The 25,627-nt window shown below is 39.3% G+C and overlaps 1 protein-coding gene across 2 annotated transcripts in view; it reads right to left on the reverse strand.

Moving 5' to 3' along the window:
• Positions 1–215: 215 nt before the first annotated feature.
• LOC129769218 (homeobox protein vnd-like) overlaps positions 216–25,627 on the reverse strand; it is a 41,583-nt gene continuing 16,171 nt past the window's right edge. For both annotated transcript variants that reach the window (XM_055771325.1, XM_055771324.1), the window contains exons 3-4: positions 1,134–1,585; positions 216–1,069 (exon numbers count right to left, since the gene is read on the reverse strand). In XM_055771325.1, the coding sequence (XP_055627300.1) occupies positions 273–1,069; positions 1,134–1,585 (1,249 nt within the window). In that variant the 3' untranslated portion in view covers positions 216–272. The remainder of the gene's footprint in view (positions 1,070–1,133; positions 1,586–25,627) is intronic.

Consider the following 25,627-nt stretch of genomic DNA (forward strand, 5'->3'; position numbering starts at 1 on the left):
TAATACTGCGACCAAATACATTTGGTTTTGTGATTTGTCAATGAAGTGCAGTACATAAAATCGGGATTTTCAAAAAAAAATTGCAAAGGGTATTTAAGCAGGTGACCAATTTACCCCCACTATCCCTATGTAACTGAGCCTGTAAAAATAAGTGAATTATTAAAAACAAACTCATAGATGGAATGATTTCTTTCAAAAGAACATAACCAATTGGATACTTAAACAGAACGCAACCCAGGTAATTATTTATCCAAAGTTTATCACAAATTATCTCAGCATCCGCTGGGCCACCAGCGCGGTCCGGCTGTCCCACAATGGTTCTGCAGAATCCTTTGCCCACCAGCCTGCTGATGATACGCGAATCCCATGGCTGCACAGCTCTCCACCGCGAGCGAATGCAGACTTCCGGCCGCCCCGAGCAACGACTGTTGCTGCTGATTTTGGGGTCCACCGCTCGGCACCGTTCCTGGTTCCCCTGCCGCTAGTGACACGGGCTTCCCGTCCCGCACCAACACCGGCACGTTTATCCGCTTCGGTGAACTCCCGAGTTGTTGGTGTTGATGGCTGAAAGTTGGAATCTTTTCACTCTGAGCCCGCTTGGTTTTGTAACGATGGTTCTGGAACCAGATTTTAACCTGCGTCGGCGTCAGGTGGATCATGCTGGCCAAATGCTCCCGCTCGGGAGCGGATAAGTATCGAGTCTGTTTGAAGCGCCGTTCCAGTTCGTACGTCTGAGATTTGGAGAACAGAATGCGGCGTTTTCGTTTTTTCTGACCGGCGGTGGTATCTACCCCTGTCGCCCCGCTGTCACTACCCGGTCGGTCGTCACCGGAATTGCCGACCTCAATGCTGTCGTCGTTCAGTGATTCTCCGTCACAAGTGTTGTTGTTGCAGTCGGTTGCGCCACGGCGTTCTTCCTGCGCTGTCAACCGTTCAGATGGTTCGATAACGGCTGTGCTGCAGTTGCCTATGGTGGTGTAGGAACACATTTCCGCAACAGATGAAGTACTGTCTGGATTTACCTGCTGGTGAACGTTTGGCTCGTTGCTTTGCTGAATCACAGTAGGAACTGTAATGTTAACCAAAGAACCTTGAATACGCTGTAAATATAGCCTCACCAGGGGAATACTCACTGTAGTCATTGTTAACGTTGTCATAGATCCACGTCGCTCTTGAAGAAGATCCGGCTACACTGCCAGATGGATCCCCTCCTGGCGGGAATAAATGATGCGAGTGGTGGTAATATGGAGGTAAATCACTGTATGCTGGAGGTTGTAGTGATGATGCGTTCACCACCGTTTGTAACGGGATGTACCCACTGGAACTCTCATATGGCACCAGATGGTTTTGCTTCTGATCGTGTTGCTGCTGCTGCTGCTGCTGCTGCTGTTGGGAGGAATACTCCGCAGGGTCTCTCCGTGACAGCTGATTGCTGGAAGACGTTGTCGAATGGACAGAATGTTGCAGAAGATGTGCGTGAGTGTACTCTTTGCTGTTGTGGACGTTATGACTGTTGAGTTCCAGAATATCGTTGATGTTGAAGCCCGATCGATGACTGGGAGGGATTTTCATACTATCCAAAATCCTGTTCGGGAGTAATGAAATGGGTGATGGTTGAGAATTTTTGTAAGAAGTTAGCTTAATTAGGACACCACAACATTGTCAGTGAAGTGCTAAACAATAGAAACGACAGGTTCGATGAAGAATGTCAACAGTTGGAAACGAGGAGAAGACAGCATGGGAGAGAGTGCTGTTAAATCGTACACGGGCGAACGAGAAACTCAATAAAGTCAAAAAGACGCGAAAGTTATATTAAAAGGTGAACCGTACAGGTAAAGGCTTTGTAATGCTTGCCGATATGTGCAAGGACCTGAATCTTCTTACGAACAAAAGTGAAATGGACAACAAGTAAATGCAGTATTCCGGCACCAAAACGGCGACGCAGAAGACACAGACGGAAGAGAAACTGACCTAGGAGAACCATCATCCTAAGATATGGTTTCAGCATCTGGGATTGCAGAAGATTTGGGTAGAGATTGGTAAGCTGAAAAATTCGTTAGAATGTGCAATCGTTATCGACATCGAAATCATTCCGCCGGATTTTCGCTGCGAACTCGCTCGAAGAGAATCCATCAGTAAAATACAAATTATCACCATTGATATCCATCCCTACCTCCTGTTCCAGCTTCGTTGAAACGATATCTGATAGATGGATAAACTTTGAATTCCATGGATTCACTGTTAGCACAAACAAAATGTAAAAGATGAATGGGTAATGTCGGGGACATAACCGGAGAGACGTAGGACTACACCAAGGACTTCCAACTGTAATAACTCATCGAATATCCAAGAAGTTTTACAGTATCTGTTAACAAAACGCACCCAAAACATCATTCCCAAAGATGTACCACACAGATTATACTACGTGGCACCTTCCGCAGAATGACAACAGAAAATCCGAAATCGATTGCGTTGGCGGTACCTATAGCAATTGTGTCGCCTAGTTGCAAAACCGGTCAACTCCAAAAATAAAAATTTTACAGAAAAGACGATTTTCTGTAGCATCATGCCACCCGTTTTGCATCGCATCATGATTTTCAAACGCGTTTTTTATAAGGAATTGATCTATATTGGTGCTGTTTCTCACTACCAATAAGTGGAAAAATGTATATAAGGTTTTTACTGACGGATCATACATTAATGGCTCCTCTGATTTTGGCATATTTAATGAAAACTTCAGTGCCGTTAATAGATTGAGAAATCCATGCTAAGTGTACGTTGCGGAAATGGCTGCAATCTATCACACTTTGGAGAAAATTGAATCCTTGTCGATTGATCACTATTTTATCTTTTCAGATAGCCTCAGCTCAATAGAAGCTATCCGTTCGATAAAACCTATAAGAGCCTCATGTTATTTTCTTATGAGAATAAGACAGCTCTTGGGTAGACTAGTAGAAAAATCTTATAGGATTACATTAGTCTGGGTCCCAGCCCATTGCTCCATTACAGGTAACGAGAAAGCGGACTCGTTAGCTACGCTCGGGGCCTTAGAAGGCACCATTTTCGAGCGACAAATAACCTATCATAAATTTGTAATACTCGTAGTTATGTACTCTCCGTTTGGCAACACAATTGGAGTGAAGATAATATAGGTCGCTGGTTACATACTATTATTCCCAAGGTATCGACAAATGCATGGTTCAAGGGATTGAATGTATGTCGGGACTTCATTCGCGTGATGTCCCGTCTCATGTCTAATCATCACTTGTTAGATGCACATCTGTATCGCATTGGGATCATTGATAGTAATATAGCGTTTGTGGTGATGGTCATCATGACATCGAGCATGTGGTCTGGTCTTGCATAAACTTTCATTCTGCCAGGGCTCATCTATCGGATTCACTCAGGGCACTAGGAAGGCAATCTGACTTACCGGTTAGGGACATCTTAACTAGTCGCGACCTCAACCTTATGCTTCCTCTTTACCAATTTCTCAAAGGAAATGCTATCTCAGTTTGATTCCTTCCTTCCTCATCAAACCAAACTACCCCACTCGCTCCATCCTAATCCTAAATCCTAATACTGTCCAATTATTCTAGTGTTAGATTTAGTTATTATTAAACTGTTAGTCTTAAGTATATAGAAAATAAATTATATTTTAAGGTGAAATTTGACTCTGTAAACGTTAGATAATAAGTAATTGAGTCTGATTAATAAACGTTCCTGGAAAAACAAATATTTCTCAAACTTGTGGAGTTGGCCGGTTTTGCAACTAAGCGACACCATTACAGAGGAATGAGTTTTCACCTTCAATTTTTAACCGAAGAACAGAACTCTCACTGTTGGAAAATTTACTTCTTCCCATCAGGCTTGCAATGTGTTATATTTTGACGTCATTTTTAATCCGGAAACAGTTCTGAATTCGCGAAAATTTAACGATCGATCGGCAATCTTCCCCGATTGTGGACTGAAGCAAAATTATGGAAATTTTGCAAATTCCATGTTTTTATGAAAATATGGGTGGGTTATATCTATGACATAACCGCAAGGGTGGCGTCTAACTACCGTTAGCTTAGTAAGCATTTGTTTATTATTAACTAGTTGACCCGGCAAACTTCGTCCCGCCCAAAATTTGTTTTTTGTTATCAATACCTTCAAACATTCACGTTTTCTTACTAAGCGCAACTTCATAAGTCTAATCGCAGAACTGTTCATTGATTGATCTTCTAATCGACCCCGTTGAATTTACCTTTTACTAAAGAAATCCTAGTCTTCTTCTTCTTCAATGGCACTAACGTTCCTAGAGGAACTTCGCCGTCTCAACGTAGTATTTTTATTAGTCATTTTTATTAGTACTTAGTTGAGATTTCTATGCCAAATAACACGCCTTGAATGCATTTTGAGTGGCAAGCTCTAGAATACGCGTGATCACAGTGCAAGTCGGAGGAAATTTCTTTGACGAAAAATTCCCCCGACCAGAACGGGAATCGAACCCGAACACCCGGCATGTTAGTTATGACGCTAACCACTCGGCCAAGGGAGCACATCCTAGTACTTCTACCAAAACTCATCATTATAATATCAGATTATTTTCGGACACAGACTCCTCTCTCTTCTCCTCTTTAGAGAGGGGCAATAGTGTCTATTGACCATAGAAACGTTTCATGCCCCTTAAAATCTTCACATGTCAATATTGGCTTCAAATGCTTGATTAGTTTTCGAGTTATGAAGAAATTTGTTTTTCATTTGTATGGCAACCTCCCCTTAGAAAGGGGGGTGGGGAGTCTAACCACCGTGAAAACATTTATTGCGCCCTAAAACCTCCATATACCTAATTTGGTTTCGTTTGCTTCATTAATTAATGCAGAAATTTTGGTTTCATTTGTGTGGCAGCCCCCCCTTAGAGAGGGGGGTGGAGTGTGCAACCACCATAGAAACATTTATTGCACCCTAAAACCTCCAGATGCATTCGGTTGCATTTGCTTGATTAATTCTCGAGTGATGTAGAAATTTGTTTTTTATTTGTATTAAGTCCATAAGAATCAGACAAACAGACAGACCGACAGAAATCCATTTATATATATATAGATAAACGATTTTATTTTAGTCTCATCATTGCCCTAGGCTAATGAAGGAAGGAATGTGATAACTACTAACTGGTACTTGCCTTATTATTTTCTACCTTTTAGTACATTAAACCGTTTAACTTAAAAAGTTTCATTTGATGTAAATATCTTTCCGATCTATTGAGAAATGTTTATGAAACTTTTAAACAAAAATGGACTTCTGTCCCTCGTGTGGAAACCCGAACGTTGGCTTCACCATTAACACCGAATGTTTTTGTGAAAACATGCGTGAGGAAACGGTTGTGCCGTGCGATGAGTTTATGATGTTATGCTCAACTTTAGAAGGATAGCACCCATAAAAAGGTTGAGCTAATTAATTCAATGAGTTCGAAATTCTCATTCTCTTCATCTAGAAGCCAAGGAAAGTCGGAAGAAAGAAGAATTCGACGTAAATGAATCAATGTTAATGAAACGGTTAATCGTTAATCGTAACAGTTTCATGAAATTGTTCCGAATCAAAATGAAAAGTACTCGTACTCGTACTCGTAACTTTTGAACTACTTTTGAATTTAGTTGATCGACATATTAATTTGAAGCCAATGAGCTAATCTTTCGCGAGTACTACACTTGCGAAAAGTTTAATTTTGTTTTCGTAATTATTGATTGCATTTGTTTTTTATAGTTTACATTGTTTCGGGACCAAGGGCGTGATATTTTTTTTATTTTTTGAAACTGAGGATTTTTCTCATGACATATCCTAAAATCAGATATGTGTTCTTTTTCGTTTTTGATTTTTTGTTTTTTAAAAATGTCATTATATAAAAATGGGGAGAAAATGCCCTTAAATGAAAATGGGTAACCTAATGAAAAAATGAAAACTATATATTTATTAATACTTTGCTATTAGGAACAAAATCACCAATTTTCACGATTAACTAAGAATCACTACACGCACCGGTTTGGCATGGAATGGCTGTTTGAACTGTATTAACCCTTTACGATCGTACTAAATTTTGACACCCCTTATCTTTCCCTAACTCATACCCTTTACAATCCACAGAGAAAAATGTCTTACCCTTTACCCTCCACAGAGCCGCGATACATGGAGTTATCCATTAGGCCTTCCCTCTTCATCTGAAGTCAATGGTCTTCCTGGTTTCAAAAATGTTCAATCACAAAAATCACCTACAAGTCGTTCCACTAAGGTGCGAACAAACATAGAATGTGACATGTTCCCTCGTTTAGTTGAAACCGGTACGGTAAAAAAGGTTTGGTGGCTGAGAGCAGACATACGTCCGTAAAGGGTTAAGACGTTCGTCGCCCCGTCGCCCAGATCTGGGTGACACTTTTCTCGTTCAAAATGAATAGGATTTTTAGAAAGACTTTGACAAAAGAGGCACTCGACTTTAAATAGAGAATGTATGAAAAGATAATATATTTTCATATTTTTTAGACTATTCCTTTTATTCTTTTATATTCCGAACTAGCTACAAAGATATAGAAATACATTCACAGAGCATGTGCTTGGAGCTCAATTTGAGTAATTTTTCACCATACTTATGCAAATAGTAGTCCTGAATCGATCATTAAGAATCAGAGAATCGAATCAGTACTATTTTTGTGTTGCGAAAAATCATTGTTTCCTGTTTATTTCTCTGATTTCAGACAATTTGGACCCCGTAAGAAACACAATTTATTAACAACGAACGTGTTAATAAATCCAATGTCTTATCTTTTACGACACGTCTCACTCGTCGTTCAACTCTATCAAAAATCACAAACAATTCGTTCGATATTTGATTTCGTTGGGAAATTACAGCCGAAATGATGAGGTCACCTTATAGGATATATTATTGCTGTACGATTTTTTAAACGCTTTTATCTCGAAACCATGTTTTTTCATCTGGTGGTATCGATATGTAAGGATCTACTGGACCGATTTGGCTGAAATTTTTTATCAGCATGTAAAAATGAATTATCTAGCCGTTTTTTGATATTTAATTTTTTCGATTTTTTATGGACTTCTAATCAGTGCCCATTATTTTTTGAATTGCAGACAGGGGTCCCCCCTTAAAAGCTACAACTACAGAACTAGTAGAAACCTTTGGCTAGTCTACAAATGGCATTTGTCTGAAAAATTACTGGGAAATCAGGGATTTTTTTTCGGGGTTCGAGCCGCCACCCTGGTTTACGTCTCCATACAATATTTGCAGTCGAGCGCTAAGTTAACACGTTCAGCCCCGGATTGTTCTTGCTGCGTTTCCATTTAGACCGTATCAATAGCATTTGCACAATATCAGTATCGGTCTCCGCTCCCAGAGATGTATATTGTGTAAAAAGAAAATAATCAATAAAAAGTAGTCACACATCGTTGAACATCTGTTAACAAACCATGTGCTCTGTTATTTTCTTATTTGACTGTCAGTCCCAGTGATCATCGTATTTCTAACGAAAAGCTCAATGTCAGTCCCTAGGGACCGATACGGGGCTCAAGGTGTTAAGGTTTTAATGTTCGTGATGTGGATTTCTTGCCAGCGAGATGGCAACATGTAACATTTTATCTCCAAGAATAGCTTGTCTCTAGAGGTAAAAAAACTGAACCAGAGCTCATCTTCTTGATTTATTTTTTTGATTTTTTCCCCACAAAACAGATTGTGAACTGAGGGTACTGCACTCTGTTCAACTTCTATAAGACCAGGTGATGATCTTGCTGCTTTGTGCCATTGTAAACAAACAATGTTTCAACTTATATTCTAGTGTATTGATATTGGTGACTACCATACACTCCATGATATTCATATGTGTGTGTGTGGAAGCGCTGAGTGTAAACCAAAGGTTTTGTATTTTTCAAGTCTCAAGTTTCTATAAGACCAGTTACATTTTTCTATTGTTTCAGTTGTTTTGATCAATAAATCTGGAAAATTCTGAAGGGAAAAGTGCTCTCGGAGAGAAAAGACGACAAATCGATGCATTCCACCAAGAAAATGTTAGTATCAGAGAAATTTCTCGTCGGATTGGACCATCCCATCGAGTATTGCTCAATTATTTAACAAACCCTCAATGATACGGTAAGAAGGAGAGAGCTCCACGTAAATCTCTGACCGGGATAAACGGGAAATAGCTAGAATAGCTTCGAATACCTCAAAATCGCTTATGCAAATAAAGCAATATTTCAATTTAAATGTTACTCGGGTGACAATTCGTCAAGTTTTAGTAAAAAAAAACCTCACATAAAGAGGGTTTAATAGGTTAAAGCACCTTATCTTACACCATCTCACGTCGGGAGATCATATCATCATATCAGCAAGGAAACTAAGCAATGGAATAAAGACCAAAAACTTAATTTTTTGGACTGGCCGGCTCACTCTTCAGACTTGAATCCTGTTGAAAATCTCAGAGGGATCCTTGTATATAGAATCTACACTGAGGGAAAACGGTACACAACGATTGAAGAGCTTAAGGTCGCAATTTCGGAAATATGGAAAAAATATCGAGAAAATCGTTCAGCAGCATTTGGTAAATAGTATCCCAACACGAATTTTCCAGGTTAAGAGCCGAAATGGCAAGGTTGCCAATTATTGACATGTAAATCAGCCGATCGTTCCGAATTTTTCATTGATAACATTCATGAATTTTGAAATGGTCTAATAGAAACTGGACAGCTGAAATTATCATTCATCATTCATGTTGCTGACTGTTTGTTCAACATCAGTTTGTGAATAGAAAAGAGCGGTGTCGTCTACAAATAGACGTGGGGTTCCCTTCAAATGGAGCCTATACAAGTCGTTAACATACAAAAGAAACAATAACGGACCTATGTTACACCCTTGGGGTACGCCCACTTCAATAGGCTTCGTTGAACTGCTAGACATACCTATTGCTACAAACTGTTTTCTTCCCGACAAATAGCTGCGAATCACGTCGTTTGCAACACCCCTGATTCCATAGCTATCAAGTTTCTTTAGCAGCAATGAGTGATTTAAAGAGTCGAATGCTTTACGCAAATCCAAAAAAAAGCTATTCGTCGATATATTCGTCGTTAGATTCATACGTTCAAAAGCAAAATATAAATGTTTTTGACTTTCGTATGGTTATTCGCTAAATATAATGGTCATACATATACACACTTGTAAAAGAATTTCACTTGTGGAAGAATTGTAAACCGTAAACTATAAACTAATCGGTGGCTTATGGTAATTTTTCGGGGATTTTTTTTATAATGGACAATATCGACAAGAATACAAGAAAAAGGAAAAGAAGTTCCTAGAAATCCTTTTATATCATCTTTTTATGCCCCGTCTAAAAAAATGCATTATATCTTAGATTCCCAAGAATACAGAGACAAAGAATATTAGAAATATGCAAGCTTTATATTCCAGAACCTTTATCATCTGGTAATTATCTAGAAGGTCGAAGGTCGCTATGTTCTGATTCATTATACATTATTCTCTTCGATAAAAGACCCGAAAAACATGCAACAACTGCATGAAATGTAAAAAATATCTTTGTTTCGAGTATGCAGTTATGCTATGTTCTGATTCTTACTCCAATGAAACCACAATCGATTAATACGTTTTTATGTTATTTTATAGCTCTTTATACTTCCATGAATTGGAGTTTTCGAACGCCGAGTGCTCAGAACAATATACGGTGGTGTACAGGAAAGCGGAGTATGGAGAAGGAGAATGAACCACGAACTGGCGCAACTCTACGGCGAACCCAGCATTCAGAAAGTCGCCAAGGTTGGACGAGTTCGATGGGCAGGGCATGTTGCAAGATTGCCGGACAGCAGCCCTGCAAAGATGGTGTTCGCATCGAATCCGGTAGGAACAAGAAGGAGAGGAGCCCAGCGAGCGAGGTGGTTGGACCAGGTGGAGCAGGACTTGGCAAGAATCGGTGCAGCCGGGAGTTGGAGAACTGCAGCCATGGATCGGGACTATTGGCGAAAAATTGTGAAGAAGATCTAATCTCTCAATGGGATGTAGTATCATTATAAATAAATAAAAACTTCCATGAATTATATTCAGTTGCTTACTTTTAATTAATAACAGTGAAAAATTCGAATTTCGTTATTTGTGTTGGAGTATCAAAAATTACTCTGTTTTGAGGAGGCTGAATTAGATGACTATTAAAACATAATAAAGACGAAGAAAACATTTTTTTTGGAGTTTTTTCATTCAATCATACCCTCTTCTTCAAATAGATGCCAATCAAGCCTGAAAAATACACAATGGCAACATTACAGAGAAGTTCATTTTTCGGTCTGTGACACCGTGCGCGAGTATACGTGTTATGTTTTTGCACGCGAGTACAGGAGGGTTAATAAGTAGTTTTCCAAGTATTTTATCAAACATTGACAACGTAGAAATCGGTCGGTAATTGCTAAGATCATACGCATCCCCTGATTTGAAAATAGGAACAACGCAAGCAGTTTTTAGACTGCTTCCAAAATTTTATTCCGACAGAATTCGAAAGAAAACAATGCAGTTACTTTTGACAGTGTCCGTTGAAACATTGTCGAAAACGCAGCTTTTGTTACGTTCTAGGTCGTTTAGTAATAGAATAACTTCATTTTCCGAAGCTGGGGCCAGAAGAATCTATCAGAAACCCGTTGTATATTTGAAAAAGTATTCACTAAAGCAGCGGTACTCAACCTTTTTTTCAGATGGGCCACAAACACGTGGTAGTCATGGTGTCGCGGGCCGCTTGTGTCTAAGACGCGACCGCATTGTTAACGTAGGAATTATGAATGCCGAAAAACAAACTTTATAGTAATTCAAGATTGAAACTTTTTAGCACAAATATTTGGTAGCACTGAGGGCCGTTGAATGAATGCTCTCAGTGAGGGAGAGGTTTCATTGTTTGCAAATGTTTCGCAAACTTCCAGTTTCCACAGAAGAACACAGCACTCACTGCTGAAAATAGCTTTTTCACACCCGGCTTCAAATGCGTTGCACTTTGATGACATTTCAAACCCTGAAACAATGCTCGAATTCACGAAAAATTAATTGATCGATCGGAATGTCACCATTAAATCATTCACGATTTATTAGTCATCTTGCTAGTGACCATTTGGCAGCGACAGCGGGAGCATTCCAAATGGTCTTGGTCAAGGCCGAATGTTTTATTTAGTTTTCCAAATTGGCCTTTTTTAAGGCTAGAGGCGTATTAACTGAGGAGTCATCATTTCATCATCATCATTACACCAATAAATCCGAACACGCTTCCAAATTTACAGAATCTCTCTTCCACCATAAATTCAACAATTTGTACGTGTGATTCAATTATACGCAACAATCTCCACATATCTTTATGAAAACTCGCACCATGTTGGTTTTCATACCGTTATGTGAAGATTGGTTATATTTTTAATACTTTTTATGCTTACATTGTGCAAGCTCTGCACGTTCGTTCAACATGGTAGCAATACAGAAACTGGAACCAGCCAGGGTAAGCACGATATTTATACTACTTTCACGGCCATCCGACGACATGCATCATCTACTGAGTTCTTATGATTTCACCAAAACTTATAGATTTTTGTGATTTCATTTGTTGGCTTTTAAAGCTGTGAAAAATTAGGTCAATAATTAACAAACATCACTTATACACTTTTTATCTTTTGAAAGTAATTGTAATACCACTTCTCTCACCCGGCAAAGAGATGTTAACGCTCAAATCCTTGCTCCCCAAATGTTACATATCGTTTTCGAAATTTTCAACTTGCACTCCAGTACAGATGCAAGAATGATGTGGTGCAGAAATAAAGAAACACTCTCCACCAGACGGCGTGAAAATCAACACAGTGTCTCCACCGAACATACATCACTATGTGGATACCAGTCTTTCATTTGTCCTTTCTATCGAACAAATCAGCTTTGTCTGAAATCAGTATTGAGAAAGACTGCGGTCTGCAAGTTCGAATTATAGAGGCTTTAAAACTTCAATTTATTCGGCTTTAACTTTGAAAAAAAAAAGCCTATTTGGAAAACTAAACTAATCTCTGAATCATGAATGTTGTGAAATCGCGAATAGCTCGTTTATACTCGATAAATTAAAAAACGCTGCATTTTCTATTTCTATTTCATAAAACCGTGTTCTGTTTTCTGATTTTGCACCATTTCTGAAAGATATAGCCCTACGTAAAAAATAGGTGATGATTTCATAGGTTTTCGTTATTGTTAGACATTAAAAATAGTTCAAAATAAAGTAACACCAGATGGGCCAACCGGAAAAGCCTGCCGGGCCGCAGGTTGAGTATAGCTGCACTAAAGGATCAATGTGAATTGAGTCAGCTAATTTTTGTTCTACGTTAGCGAAAAAGTTGTTGAATATTTCGCATGTTTCCTGAGTTTCGGTAAATCTCACACCATCCTTAATCAGCGTTATTGATTCATTTTAAACAGATTTTCCGAAAATAAGATTTATGTTCTTCCATATCTTCGCATGAGAGGTGTTATTCAAAAGGTTATCATAATAGGATTTCTTAGTATTTTTTTTCAATGAACTCATTTTGATGGATATGTGTTTCAGAAGATCTCGAGGATGATTATCATTCGGATTCCCTTTTACCCGATTAACGGACAAAAAATCCTTTTTGTGTAAATCTACTTTCTAATGAGTTTTGAGTGTTTAGTTAACAGCGAATTATAAGTAGAAACAATACAAGAAAAGCAATAATCAATATTCTGAACTGGTCCAAAATTGTTCAGAAAATTTTTGAAGTCCATATCAAGTTCCCGGCGGTCGATAACAGTTTTTGTGAGGATCACTTTCTCCCTATCGACATGCAATTTGACAGACAATATAAGTATACAGTGATCACTTATATAAGTATGATTGGTGTCATTCCTTGATCGCGCAATATCATCAATTTTACAAATAACATGATCATGAATGTTCGAGCTTATTGGTCTGGTTGGAAAGGTATTCAAACATGCAAACCCAAAGGCTCCAATAGTGATCTATTTTTTCTGACAATGTGACAATTTTGATGATTAATTGGGATATTGACATCACCAACAAGAAAATATGAACGAGTCTCATCAATAGAATCCAAATTGTTTTCTAAAGTGTTTAAAAAGCTGTTAATTTCATACGATGGGGGTATTTCCCGGGGTTGTTCTGTGAGTTCTAACGAGTCCCTCAAAGATGTGCATATCGGTCATTAAAGTTATCAGATAACACATTCAGACACCTATCTCGGATATAACACACTAATCGTAGATTCATAACACGGTCCGAAATGTTTTGTCCACATGAACTAGCGATGGAAACTGTAGTGTTTAGGCATGATAAATGTATTGTTTGTTCCAACAAACTACTTTCATCTAGAAGCCAATTTTTAGAAACACGAAATCATCTTAATACCCTTATAGTTTTAGATGTTATCCGTTTGGTTCACAACCGACAAAATAGCGTTTCTACAGTTTTATTTCCAAACAAAGCGAAAGTCTGATAGAGAGACTGAGATTTTCCCGGAAAATGAAGATTTCTCCACATCCGAATAATCAATCGAATCCATTGAACCTTGATCGGATCTTTTTTCACTTTTCTCACCCCGGCAGTGTTGAGTTGAGCATAATCGGATAGAGGGCCGCAGCGCGTAGCAGGCTGTGATTCAGTGCTGCCGCTGGCATAAAGATGGGCGCCCATTGTAGAAAAGGTGCACATTTTGAGAGCAATTTATCCAATTTGGGTTTCGTTATCCGCTCGGCCGCCACTGTGATAACTTTAAAAATGTATCTAACAATGAAAACAACACAAGTCACCACCACTTCACGATTGTTTTTCGACTCTGTAATCCGACCGCGAGCACTGGTAGCTAAGAACTGAGAAAATCCTTCCGTATGTTCCAAAACATAAGTTCCGTTTGTAAGCAGGAATATTTACGGGCCGCGCCATGGAAACCGGGCCATTGTTTTGTTGCTGCCTTTCATGCAGACCAAAGGTAACTTCAACTTTAACCAAACCAGTTACGATTTCATTGCAAATAAAAGCTCTATCGAAATCATCATCAGAGCCGCACACTTCATTCGTATAAGTAGTGCAAGCACTCACCGCAGCAGCGCACTTATTTCGCCATTTTCAACTTTTTACCATCTCCTCGTCGACACTCGAGCGGGATTTGTTCGTTCGGCTCGACCAATGGAAAGCGAGAGTGGGCGGTTCTCTCGGTCAGACGAAGCGCACGCGATTGACTATTTGTCACGTGAGCTTTGAATTTGGACCGTGGAGAGTTCACCGCGATACGTCTGTAATAAAGTGTTGGGGATATGACAAGAGAATCAAGACACGCTAATGGGTACAAATGTAAACAGACAATCTATAGAAAAGGAAGCTAGTAATGAGACTGTTTGTATTTGTAAACAAATTTGTTCATTATATGATCAATGACTGAACAGCAATTTTACCCAACATTTAATCCTACCAGAACGCCCTTGTAAAAATCCAATATTAGTTTCATTTAATGATCAATTAGATTTAAACATTAGAACGAAAGTAATTGCCAACTGATTTCAAACAGAAACGTATATTTCTTCAAATAATGCTTATCATTTTTATCAAACATGCATTTAACAAAATGTGAGGGTAATGTTCGATAAAAGTAGGCAAGAATTTTGATCATAAAAAATGTCCTGAATTCATTATAAAAGGCAAGTGATTCAGCTTGTTTTCTTCTTAGCTTCATACATTATAAATTTTCAGAAAAACGCGAAAAAAGTATTTTTTCGTTAATTTTATTTCAAATTATTTTCAAAACCAATAGGGGAATCGTGGGTAATATGGACAGGTGGATGATTTGTATAGTTACATTTTGAATTTCAGATTTCAGTTAATGAGAAAACCTTCTACATGTTATTCTATAATACAGGGTTTTCCATTTCGGGCTTCCGAAAGTATACAGCCCTGCGCTGACAACCGTTTGACATAGCTGTCAACCAAAGCGTCATATCGTTAGTTGAATATCTGCCATTTTACAATATGGATCGTTTTAGCATCGCACAACGTGTTAATTTTGTTAAATTATACTATAAAAATGATGAAAAACCGGCAAATGTTTTTCGAGCGACGGATTTTGGTCGTCATGGACGGCCTACAGAGCACACAATCGCTAATGTAGTGCGTAAATTCGAACAAACTGGATCCGTAGCGGATATTGTGAAACCTGTGCATCATCGTAATGTGCGTTCGGCCGAAAATATTGCCGCTGTTGCTGCCAGTGTGGAGGATGACCCGAATGTTTCGATTCCATGGCGTGCTCAGCAAATGGGCTTGTCAAACACATCATTGTGGCGAATTTTGCATTTGGACTTGCACCTACATCCATATAAAGTCCAACTGGTACAAAAATTAGAGCGTGGTGACCATGGAATGCGTCGGGCATACGTCGATTGGGTGAACGAACAACAGCAGCAAAATGCTGAATTTTCACATCAAATTTTCTTCAGCGATGAGGCACATTTCGAGCTCGGTGACTATGTGAACATCCAAAATTTCCGTATATGGGGCTCAGAAAATCCACACGTGATTGTTGAGAGGCCATTGCATCCGCCAAAAGTCACTGTTTGGTGCGCATTATGGTCATCGGGCCGTATTTCTTTGAAAATGAGGACGGCGAGACAGTAACTGTGAATGGTGAGCGCTATGGCCGCAAGGTAACCGATTTTTTTTGCCACAAACTGAAGATATGGATACGGATGACATGTGGTTTCAGCAGGACGGCGCCACGTGCCACACAACACGACCGAACATGGCCATATTGCGAACGAAATTTGAGGGACGCATAATTTCGCGTTTTGGTAATGCCAATTGGCCGTCCAGATCATGCGATTTGAACTCACTAGACTTTTTTTTTGTGGGGTTATGCGAAAGACCGTGTCTATGCCAACTCTCCGCAAACTCTTGAACATTTGAAAGACAACATTCGTGAAGTTATGACCGAGATACCCCCCGCCCCCCCCATATGTGCCGAAAAGTCATCGAAAATTACCTGTTCCGGATCAAGGTTTGCGAGGAAGCCCTAGGTAGACATTTGAATGATGTTGTATTTCACACATAATGGCATAAACCAAACTTTAATTTGAAATAAATGTTTCATCGAAATTCGAATTCTAAGTGTGTTTTATTTCAATTTACTTTCGGAATTTAAAGTTAGAAAACCCTGTATTTTAGCCACCCTATGACAATGAATACTGATCAAAAGTGGAAAAGGGAAACAAATACCGAAAATCATACATGATTCCGCGTGAGGATGTAATTTTAGCTGCTTCGATATTAAGCATTTTGAGTGGTTTAATATCAAAATTCAATTCGCTGATGGTTACATTTCGGTTTGTAAATTAACAGAGATGCGATATTAGGTATGTACGGAAAAATAAATTCATTTTTGAGTGGAAAATTTAAATTATTGAAATAATTGTACTGGTGGGGTAAAACGGACAGTTGGCAGTGGGATTGAGATGGACTGTGAAAAGTCTGTTTAATCTATTCCTAAGGAATGCCCCGCGTCTATAAATGGACATCAAATCGCCAAATGTGGACTGTTTAGAAGCTGACTGGAACCAAAAGCAAAATAGTTGAGGGTCTGTCGGTTTATGCTGCTGAAAAGCACGATATCACCTCCAGGTGGATTAATTCGATTTTTTCATCATTTAACGGACGTTCGTGATGAGTTCCGACTTTGATTGAATAAAATTATTCCTCTCGCGATCGATAAATCACTACGCTTCATATATTACAAACCTGTCCATATTACCCTCACTATATGTCCATATTACCCGCATCGAAAAAAAAAGTTGTACTTTTCGGTCTGTTTTCAGTAAAAACATTGAAACACACTTTTTTGTAAAATATTTGGCCTAGGTAGGTACTAGGTAGAAAAACAGTATATTGAATTGCAAGAAACTGCATCAAAGTTTTGGGAAACATGAGTTTCCAAAGATATAATTGAAGTTCTTCTTAACATGTCCGTTTTAACCCCACCTCCCCTACTGGTGCTAAAGCAACATATGGTCCTCGATGGTTTTGTTAAAAAAAAACCCCGAACACGCTGCGCCCCGTGTCGGTCCCTATGGGCCGACGTTGAGCTTTTTGGAAGGAAAGCGCTGACTGACTGGGACTGACAGTTACAAAATAAGAAAATAAAAATACATATAGTTTGTTTTTGGATGTTTTACAAAATGCGTCTACTTCCTAGTCGAATTTGTGACTTCTTCCTGTACAATAAGTACCTTTGGGAGCTCGCACCCCAACACTGATATTGTGCGAACGCTCTTGATGCCAATTGAATGGAAGCGCAGCTAGAACAATTCGGGCTCACCGTGTTAATCGTTAATTTGGAAAATTTCAAAACGTCGCTTCAGGGTGAAATTGATCAATCTATGTTTTATATGATGTTCTAGCGTGATAGGCTTAAAAATGTATAGAAAATCAATTATTTCTTCACTTACGGACATTTAAATGATAATTTAAAGCAGAGATCGAAATGCTCGCCGATTTGAGACGAAAAACATTCGTTTTCACCCACAGGGAAAAATAGCTGAGAATATAGGAGGCGAGAGAATGTTATACGCTAACTTAAATTCTCGCGAGAAATTCAATGCCAATTTTTATTTTTCTTCGAGTTATGATAGCCGAAAAATGGTTTCGTTTTCAGTGACTCCTTGATGCCGATAATAGTTTTTCACTTCTTCAGTACCAGCTGTATGACACCCGCCATGTTTTTGATGCCAACATCTCAAACGTCAAAAGCATTTATTTTCTTCAAAACAGCGATCCGCGTTGGCGGCATTGTGCTTCGTATACTAGTTTAGGGGAGCGTCAACGAATAGCTGATTTGCAGTCGGAATGAACGTTTCCAAAATTAAAATTATGAATGAAAACTAGCTTTCCCATATGAAATTAGTATTCTATTTGAATTAAAAATATTTTTGTTTGCAGTTGGTGAAAAAGTCTCATTCGAAAATTGTTTATGAAGACAATTTTATATTATAATGAAAAAATTCAGCAACAATTTTGGAATTGTATAGCCATATGGTTGAATGAAAGCCAGAAATACTTGTCTCAAGTAATTAAATAACATGATGAGAAAATTTTCATTCAAATTTTGAAATTCAAAAACCGGCTTCGTGTCTTCTAATCTGATAGAGCTTATACTAACGAGTTTGGGACACAAATTATGGCCCTAATTTGAAGTCGCCACTAGATGTCGACACCATCGCGAATTACCAATTTACCACCATCTGACATATCGTGATGTCGATGACGAACTTTAACAGCAGAGAATAGTGAGATATGCGATGACGGTAGGAAGAGTGAGATAGCGACAATCGTGCCATACACCTGTTCAGTACAGCTGAAAACATTGTATGAAAATGTGCGGCAATATTGGGTTTCCTCGTGAAGTGAACATGAAATGGATTAATATTTGTACAATTCAAACGCTGTCCAAATGCAGATCGTTTGGACGCTGTCCTAACAGACTAACGTTGGTAAAGTTAGCTTTGATTTTTCGCACCATATTTTCAGTACCAAATGAGAGACGAAAAAGAAATTATCAGCGTTGAACTTCCGAGATAGAGATTTTCCACATCTCTTTCTCTCTGAAAAAGAATTTTCGGTGAAAAGGAAGAGACGAAAATATCAACAATAAACGTTTCATCGAAAACTAGATAGATTGACTGAATATTTATCACGCAGCCGAGCGAGAATTTCGATCTCTGATTTAAAGGTTTAGGATACAAAAACCTGATTCAATCCGCCTAAAGGTGTGGTCATGCCTTTCCGCAACTCGATCTTAAACTGATCTGCAGGCAGGTATGGGCAAAATCGCATCGAAATTCGTTCAACAACACTCATTCACAGATAAAACTCACCCTTCTATTCTCCATTTATGCCTCACTTTTTTTTAGACAGAAAACATTCACCTATCATCTTCGCAAAGTTCATTATCGAGTTAAACGGAAGAATACTGTCTCGATTCCGCTCATCTCTTCTCATAGAATTTGCATTCTCTCATTTGCCTCTCGGAATGACGTTAGATGGTGATAGAATCAAACTGGAAACTTCTACTTGAACTAGCGAGTGTCTCTGTAAAATCATTCGTTTTTCACTCATTGAAGCCTCGATCACGGCATTAAAATATAGGCAGATAGTTGAAATCGAGTTGTTTCCTGTGCACTATTGCAATGGCATTTTTTTGTTTCTAGTATGGATTGATCTAAGCCAATGCAAAAGACCATATTAATGCAAGTTATTGGTGTGCGGGAAGGTAGATTCATATGCATCGCCGGTAACAAATGCACTTGAATGCTGACAAGGAAGAGAGTAGAAGGGAAAATAAAATCATTCATTCACGCAGATTCAATCTGATTGAGGCTATTTTGACACAATCGTTATTTTGTTTCGTGCGATCCTTCCAAAGGAGTATTCATGCATTGAATGTTGTTTTCCACTCTCTTTGTTTTGTTATGTTCACTCTCAGTCCCGAATGAAGAAGGTCGGAGAATGTAAAACGATTCATCGTGCAATCTCACGATTGCTTGCTGCATTCTTTTCGCCATGATTATTCCAAGCAGATACAAGAGTGAATTGTAATTAGGTATGGAGAAATGAGCGAATGAACTTTTCCATACTTGTCTGCAGGTTAACCTTGAAATGGTCGTCAATGAGCTAGTTTCGCCAAACCAAACCATTCTAAACCATTCTGGTCATTCGCGGTGCCTTTTTGTAAGATAGTTTTTCCTCACTTGTTTGAATAGTAATTACAAGTATTTGATAACTCATTCAACTGATCAAGTATCGACTAGAAGTGAATTAACATATTTTGCTTCTATAAATGTTAGTTTAATGTGTTCAAAATATGTTTCTTTACCATAGTTGAGAATGGAAACGAAAATGCTATTCCGAAAAAAAATTGTCATCTCATACACCGTACAGAATCTGTACCAAAGATCGAAGAACATCTGTATCTTTCCGGATAAATCTGTACATGTAGCAACACTGGTTATGGATAGGATATCGAGGTTCCGCTGAAGTTTTTCCGTCAGAGCACATGTTATACGTCGTTTGTAAAGGGCGAACACGAAATTACTGCAACACATTCAACAGGGCATAACTTTTTTACCATTGGGTAAAAATCAACCAAATTTTGCACACATTCTTATTGATTTGTATTGTCTACATGCTGTCAAACTCGAAGTCTTGTTTTTCGATTCAACGAAAATGGAGGTGAACCAACGCGAGTCGAGAGAACAAATTCTTTCCAAACACCTGGAATTGCCTGACCTGTCGGACCGGCAGTTGGGAAAAATGTTGAACATTCACCATTCAACCGTCTCCAGAGCGGTTCCAGGAGCGGTTGACGTTGGACCACGGCAAAGCAGCTGAAAGAAAACCGGTACCGAAGAACAAAAAGACGGAGGGAAAGGTAAAGCGGATGATCAAAGCAAATCCCAACGTCTCAAGCCGTGATTTGGCTGAAAAGATCGACATGTCGCAGAGCTACGTCCAGAATGCAAAGAAGAGAGCTGGTCTACATACATACAAGGTACAGAACTTCCCAAACCGCGATGAGCGGCAACAATCGACGGCTAAAACTCGGGCACGGAAGCTCTACGAGAAGATGCTGACAAAATATGGCTGCTGTGAGATGGACGACAAAACGTATATAAAAGCCGATTTTAAGCAAATTCCGGGGTTGGAGTTTTTCACCGGCAAGAGCAAGTTCGATATGGACGACAAATTTAAGAAGTAAAAAATGTCGAAGTTTGCCTCCACATATCTCGTTTGGCAGACCATCTGCTCTTGTGGACTGAGGAGTGAGCCTTTCGTGACAAAGGACACAGTAAATGGCGAGATCTACAAATCTGAGTGCCTCGAGAAGCGCCTTTTGCCGTTCTTGCAGCAGCACGACGAAGCTCCGCTATTTTGGCCAGATTTGGCATCATGCCACTATTCTAAAAGTGTCCTGGAGTGGTATAAGGCCAATTCTGTCCATTTGTTCCTAAGGACATGAACCCGCCAAACTGTCCGGAGCTGCGCCCGGTGGAGCAGTACTGGGCAATAATGAAGCGGGAACTTCGGAAGAGCAAGAAGACAGTCAAAGACGAGAAGGACATGTTAAGAAAATGGAAAAAACTGAGAAACTGGTACCGGATGACACTGTAAAGACTTTGATGGAGGGCATCAAGCGAAAATGCGTTCAATTTTTCACTCAAGGCTCCATCGATTAACTTTTCTTTTGATTTTTGAAGTAAATATTATATATGTATTAGGCTGTCAAAAAAGTCCTGCGGTATTTTTTTTGAATTTTCATTTGTTCATAAAATTAGTTACAATCATCTGTTTTAAGTCAAATATGCGCCGTTTTGTTCGATGACTTGTTCCCAACGAGATGCCAACTTCATAATACCCCTGTTATTGAAGCTCGCTTCCTTATTGGCAAAAAACTCGGATAGCCAATTTTCACAGGCCTCTTTTGTGGCTAACTTCTGACTACCTAGCTCATTCGCCATGGACAAAAACAGGTGGTAGTCACTTGGTGCAAGGTCCGGACTATACGGCGGATGCAAAAGAACCCTCCATTCGAGCTCCCGGAGCTTCTGGCGCGTCACCAAAGAAGTGTGTGGCCTGGTGTTGTCCTGATGGAAGACAATGCGGCCTCTGTTTATCAAAGATGGCCTCTTCTTCATGAGTGCTACCTTCAAGCAGTCCAGTTGTTGGCAGTACAGGTCCGAATTGAGCGTTTGGTCATAGGGAAGCAGCTCATAATAGATTATTCCTTGACAATCCCACCAAACACACAGCAGAACCTTCCTGGCCGTCAATGAGGGCTTGGCCACCGTCTGAGTCGCTTCAGCGGGCTTCGACCACGACCGTTTGCGCTTCACGTTGTCGTAAGTGACCCACTTTTCATCGCCAGTCACCATCCGCTTCAGAAACGGGTCGATTTTGTTGCGATTCGGCAGCGATTCACATGCGTCGATACGGTCAAAGATGTTTTTTTGCGTCAACGTGTGTGTTCTTTGTGAATCCAAGCTTCTTCAAATGGTTAATAACGGTTTGATGACTTATCCCCAGCTCTTGGCCGATGCTACGGCTGCTACTATGCCGGTCTTTCTCGGCTAATTCAGCGATTTTGTCGCAATTTTCGACGACAGGCCTTCCGGAGCGTGGCGCATCTTCGACGACCTCTACACCAGAACGAAAACGTTGAAACCATCGTTTTGCGGTGGAAATGGAAAATGTATCGGGTCCATAAACTGCACAAATTTTATTGGCAGCTTGAGATGCATTTTTGCCTTTGTCATAGTAGTACTGTAAAATATGTCGGATTTTCTCTTTATTTTGCTCCATATTTGCGACACTATAACTCACGAACGACTTAACCAAACAAAACACTGTCCAGGACTATATAATAGCGCGCAAAAATACCTTTCCAACAAGCTATAGTATGACTCGATACAATGAATACAACTAGAACTACGCGCTTACAACGACACCTCGCGGAAATACTGCAGGACTTTTTTGACAGCCTAATATTTGTAGCGAATTCTGAAGGACAAATCATTTTCAAGAAGGTTGAGTTAAAAAAACCTTAGCAAGTGAATGGAACCCCGAAGCAGGTTTTCGCTTGAAGAAAGTTATGGCTAGGTCTGGTAGGACTGGAAGAAAATCTGTATCATGAGCTTCTACCAAGCAAACTAGTTTCGATGAATTCCAACATGTACTGCTAGCAGCTGAACGTATTAAAATCAACGATCCAGAACTCTTCTAGAGCACTTCTAAAACTTCACCCGCCTTACTCACCAGATATTGCATCTTCAGATTATTAACTGTTAAGATTCTTGTAAGAACTTCAACTTACTGCATAGCATAAGTTCTGAGAGGATGGAATTCTCAAGTTGCATGAAGGATGCTGAAATATTCAGGAAAGAATGGTGCATCTATGATCTAAAAGATGTATGTCTACGAAAATATGCTTTTGGTTTTTTCCTTAGAATCGGCACGAATTTTTCAGGACTATATTTGGCATGATTTAACAATTAAGGGTTGTAGGTCAACGGAATCATCGATCACGATGATACTGCAGATGTTTTGTTTATATTATAGCCATCAGACACTACCGAACCTGTAAAAGCGAAAATCATTGATTTTTAGACGAGAAAATTCTGTTTTCAAACATTGATTGATTGCTTGATTTCATTGTCTGATTTTTTGAAAACTCAAACAGCCAGCTTTAATAAAAATACTCGAGAATAAGTTCACAATCGATATTTTAAAATTGATATGGAGATAACGTAAATGAAATTCGGAAGAAAATAATGAGCTCCCGGACAATGTTGTGTTGACAAAAAAGAGGATTTCAAGACAAATCGTTACCATCGGTAAGGCTATAATTTTTATCAATAAAAATATGGAATAGAAAATAGAAACAAACTTGAAATGAAATTTAAGCGAAAAAAAATTGAATTTCTAGATTTTTTCCTCAAAACCGGAGGAATCCACGGAGGTCCACGTGGACAACAGGGGGAGGGGTAGAAGGAATGTCCACGCTTGTCCACGGAGGGGAGGGGGGTGTCGAAAATCATGCTTTTTCTGTCCACGTGATATGTGGCCGTCCCTAGTTGTTTTTGGAGACACTCTTCCAAATGGTGCTTGCGGTAATGAATCCGCTTTCCGCAAGTACAAATCGCTTGTTAAAACTTCGCCAAACTTCGACATCTTCTGTGTCCAGAAGTTCTCGGGTTCTCGGGAAGTGTCTCGTCCAGTCCAGCTCGAGTTTTGGTTATTCGGCAGAAAAGTCTTGCTCACATGCAACTATTCAGCCACAATTCAGGCAGTGAATGTCGAGCAGACCAGTGTTGGGGTGAGCCGAGTGATCTGATATCGGATGTGCGAAGGAGAGGAATGAGTGATGAAACTATCTTCCCTCTCTGACTCGCTTACGGACATGCGGAATCACGTCGCTGCTTAGTTAAACAGCGCGTTAAAGTGCGGTATGGAAGGAATTGAGACAAAATGTGAAAGAGTCTCTTAGAGAATTAATTTGTGAGAAATTGGAATCAATGACTAGCTCTGTTTTTATTAATAAATGCGCAACAGAACTTAGCTGCAATTAATGATTCTCTCAATGAACCTGGTATTATTTCTACAGGTTCGCAACAAGTGAATAAAAAACGAAATAAACGTAAAGTCCAAAATAGTGATAACGATGATGTCTTTCGAGATAAGTTTTGCGGATATTGTTAAAACTTCTAATATTGTTGATTAAGGTAATGTAACAGGTAATATGAATAAGCAAGGTAGTTTGAAGGCTCCTCCGGTTATTGTGATAAAACCTAAGGAGTCCAAGCAAGCTTGGCAAGAAACTCGTACGCATTTGAAGAGGAAATTAGATCCAAGACAAAATAAGCAATTTCAGAAATGGTAGAGATGGCTCCATCGTTGTTGAGTGTGCAACTGGAGCAAATTTAAAAGATGTGAAGAATGATATCCAAAATAATCTGGGGGAAAAATATAGTGCTGTTACTCCCATATCGGTGCCAATAATGAAAATTGTGGGCATAAGCGACCATTATTCCTCCGATGCCTTCGTTGTCCATTGAAAAATTCAAAACGACGGTATCACAATAAAGGATGTGAAAGTTACAAACACGTTCGAAAATCCACGCTTCGCATATAACAAGCATAGTTCTGTTTTTGAAGTAGATGTTGACACATATAATTAAATGATGCATGCGAAAAAAAGTAAATGTGGGGTTTGATCGGTGCTCCGTAGTTCCCGCGATAAATGTGTTAGGGTGCTTCAAATATGGAGAACTTTGTCATAAGAGATTGTAATAATTGCGATACGTGCTCCAAGTGCAGCCAAAAACACAACACATCCGAGTGCAAGTCAACTGTATTGAAATCTATTAATTGTTTAAAAATGAATAAAGAACGCAATATGAACTCGGACGCTAACCATGCCACTTTTAGCATTGAATGCTCAGTTTATAAAAGACTTTACGATTTGAAAAAAAGCTATTTGCATTTCAAAATAGCAACCATGTTTCAGAAGAATTGTGAATCAATTTCATGTACTATATTTAAATAATGCGGGCTTATCAACAATCCACGTATCATTACGTCAGATTGTTGAGGAAAAGCGTCCACTTTATTTTTATTATCAGAAACTCACATTTTTTTTCCCAAAATATACATTTTATTAAGGCACATGTGGCGTTAGTCTGACGGGGCCGGGAGTCCAATATTTTGACAATTTTTGTCTTACAACTATGTTAGTAATATGTAACCGATTACTCGCGGTTGGCTCGAGGTTAGTATTACAAGTGTTCTCACAATTGGTATGTTGCAGTCTTCGATGCTCTGTACGTGTGCCCGACACGGGATACCTCCTATTGGGATGCAGCTGACCATTAATCAGCAACGCCCCCTAGTCTGTAACCCATATCTAGCGTGGTGCGTCTTTCTCGACTCGAGGAATCCAGGATAGAATGGTCACTAGCCGGCGCAATCATCAGCTCGTGTAGAGTTGTCATGAGCGGTACAACCTT

This window comes from Toxorhynchites rutilus, chromosome 2 (assembly GCF_029784135.1).
Source record: "Toxorhynchites rutilus septentrionalis strain SRP chromosome 2, ASM2978413v1, whole genome shotgun sequence".
Lineage (NCBI taxonomy): Eukaryota > Metazoa > Arthropoda > Insecta > Diptera > Culicidae > Toxorhynchites > Toxorhynchites rutilus.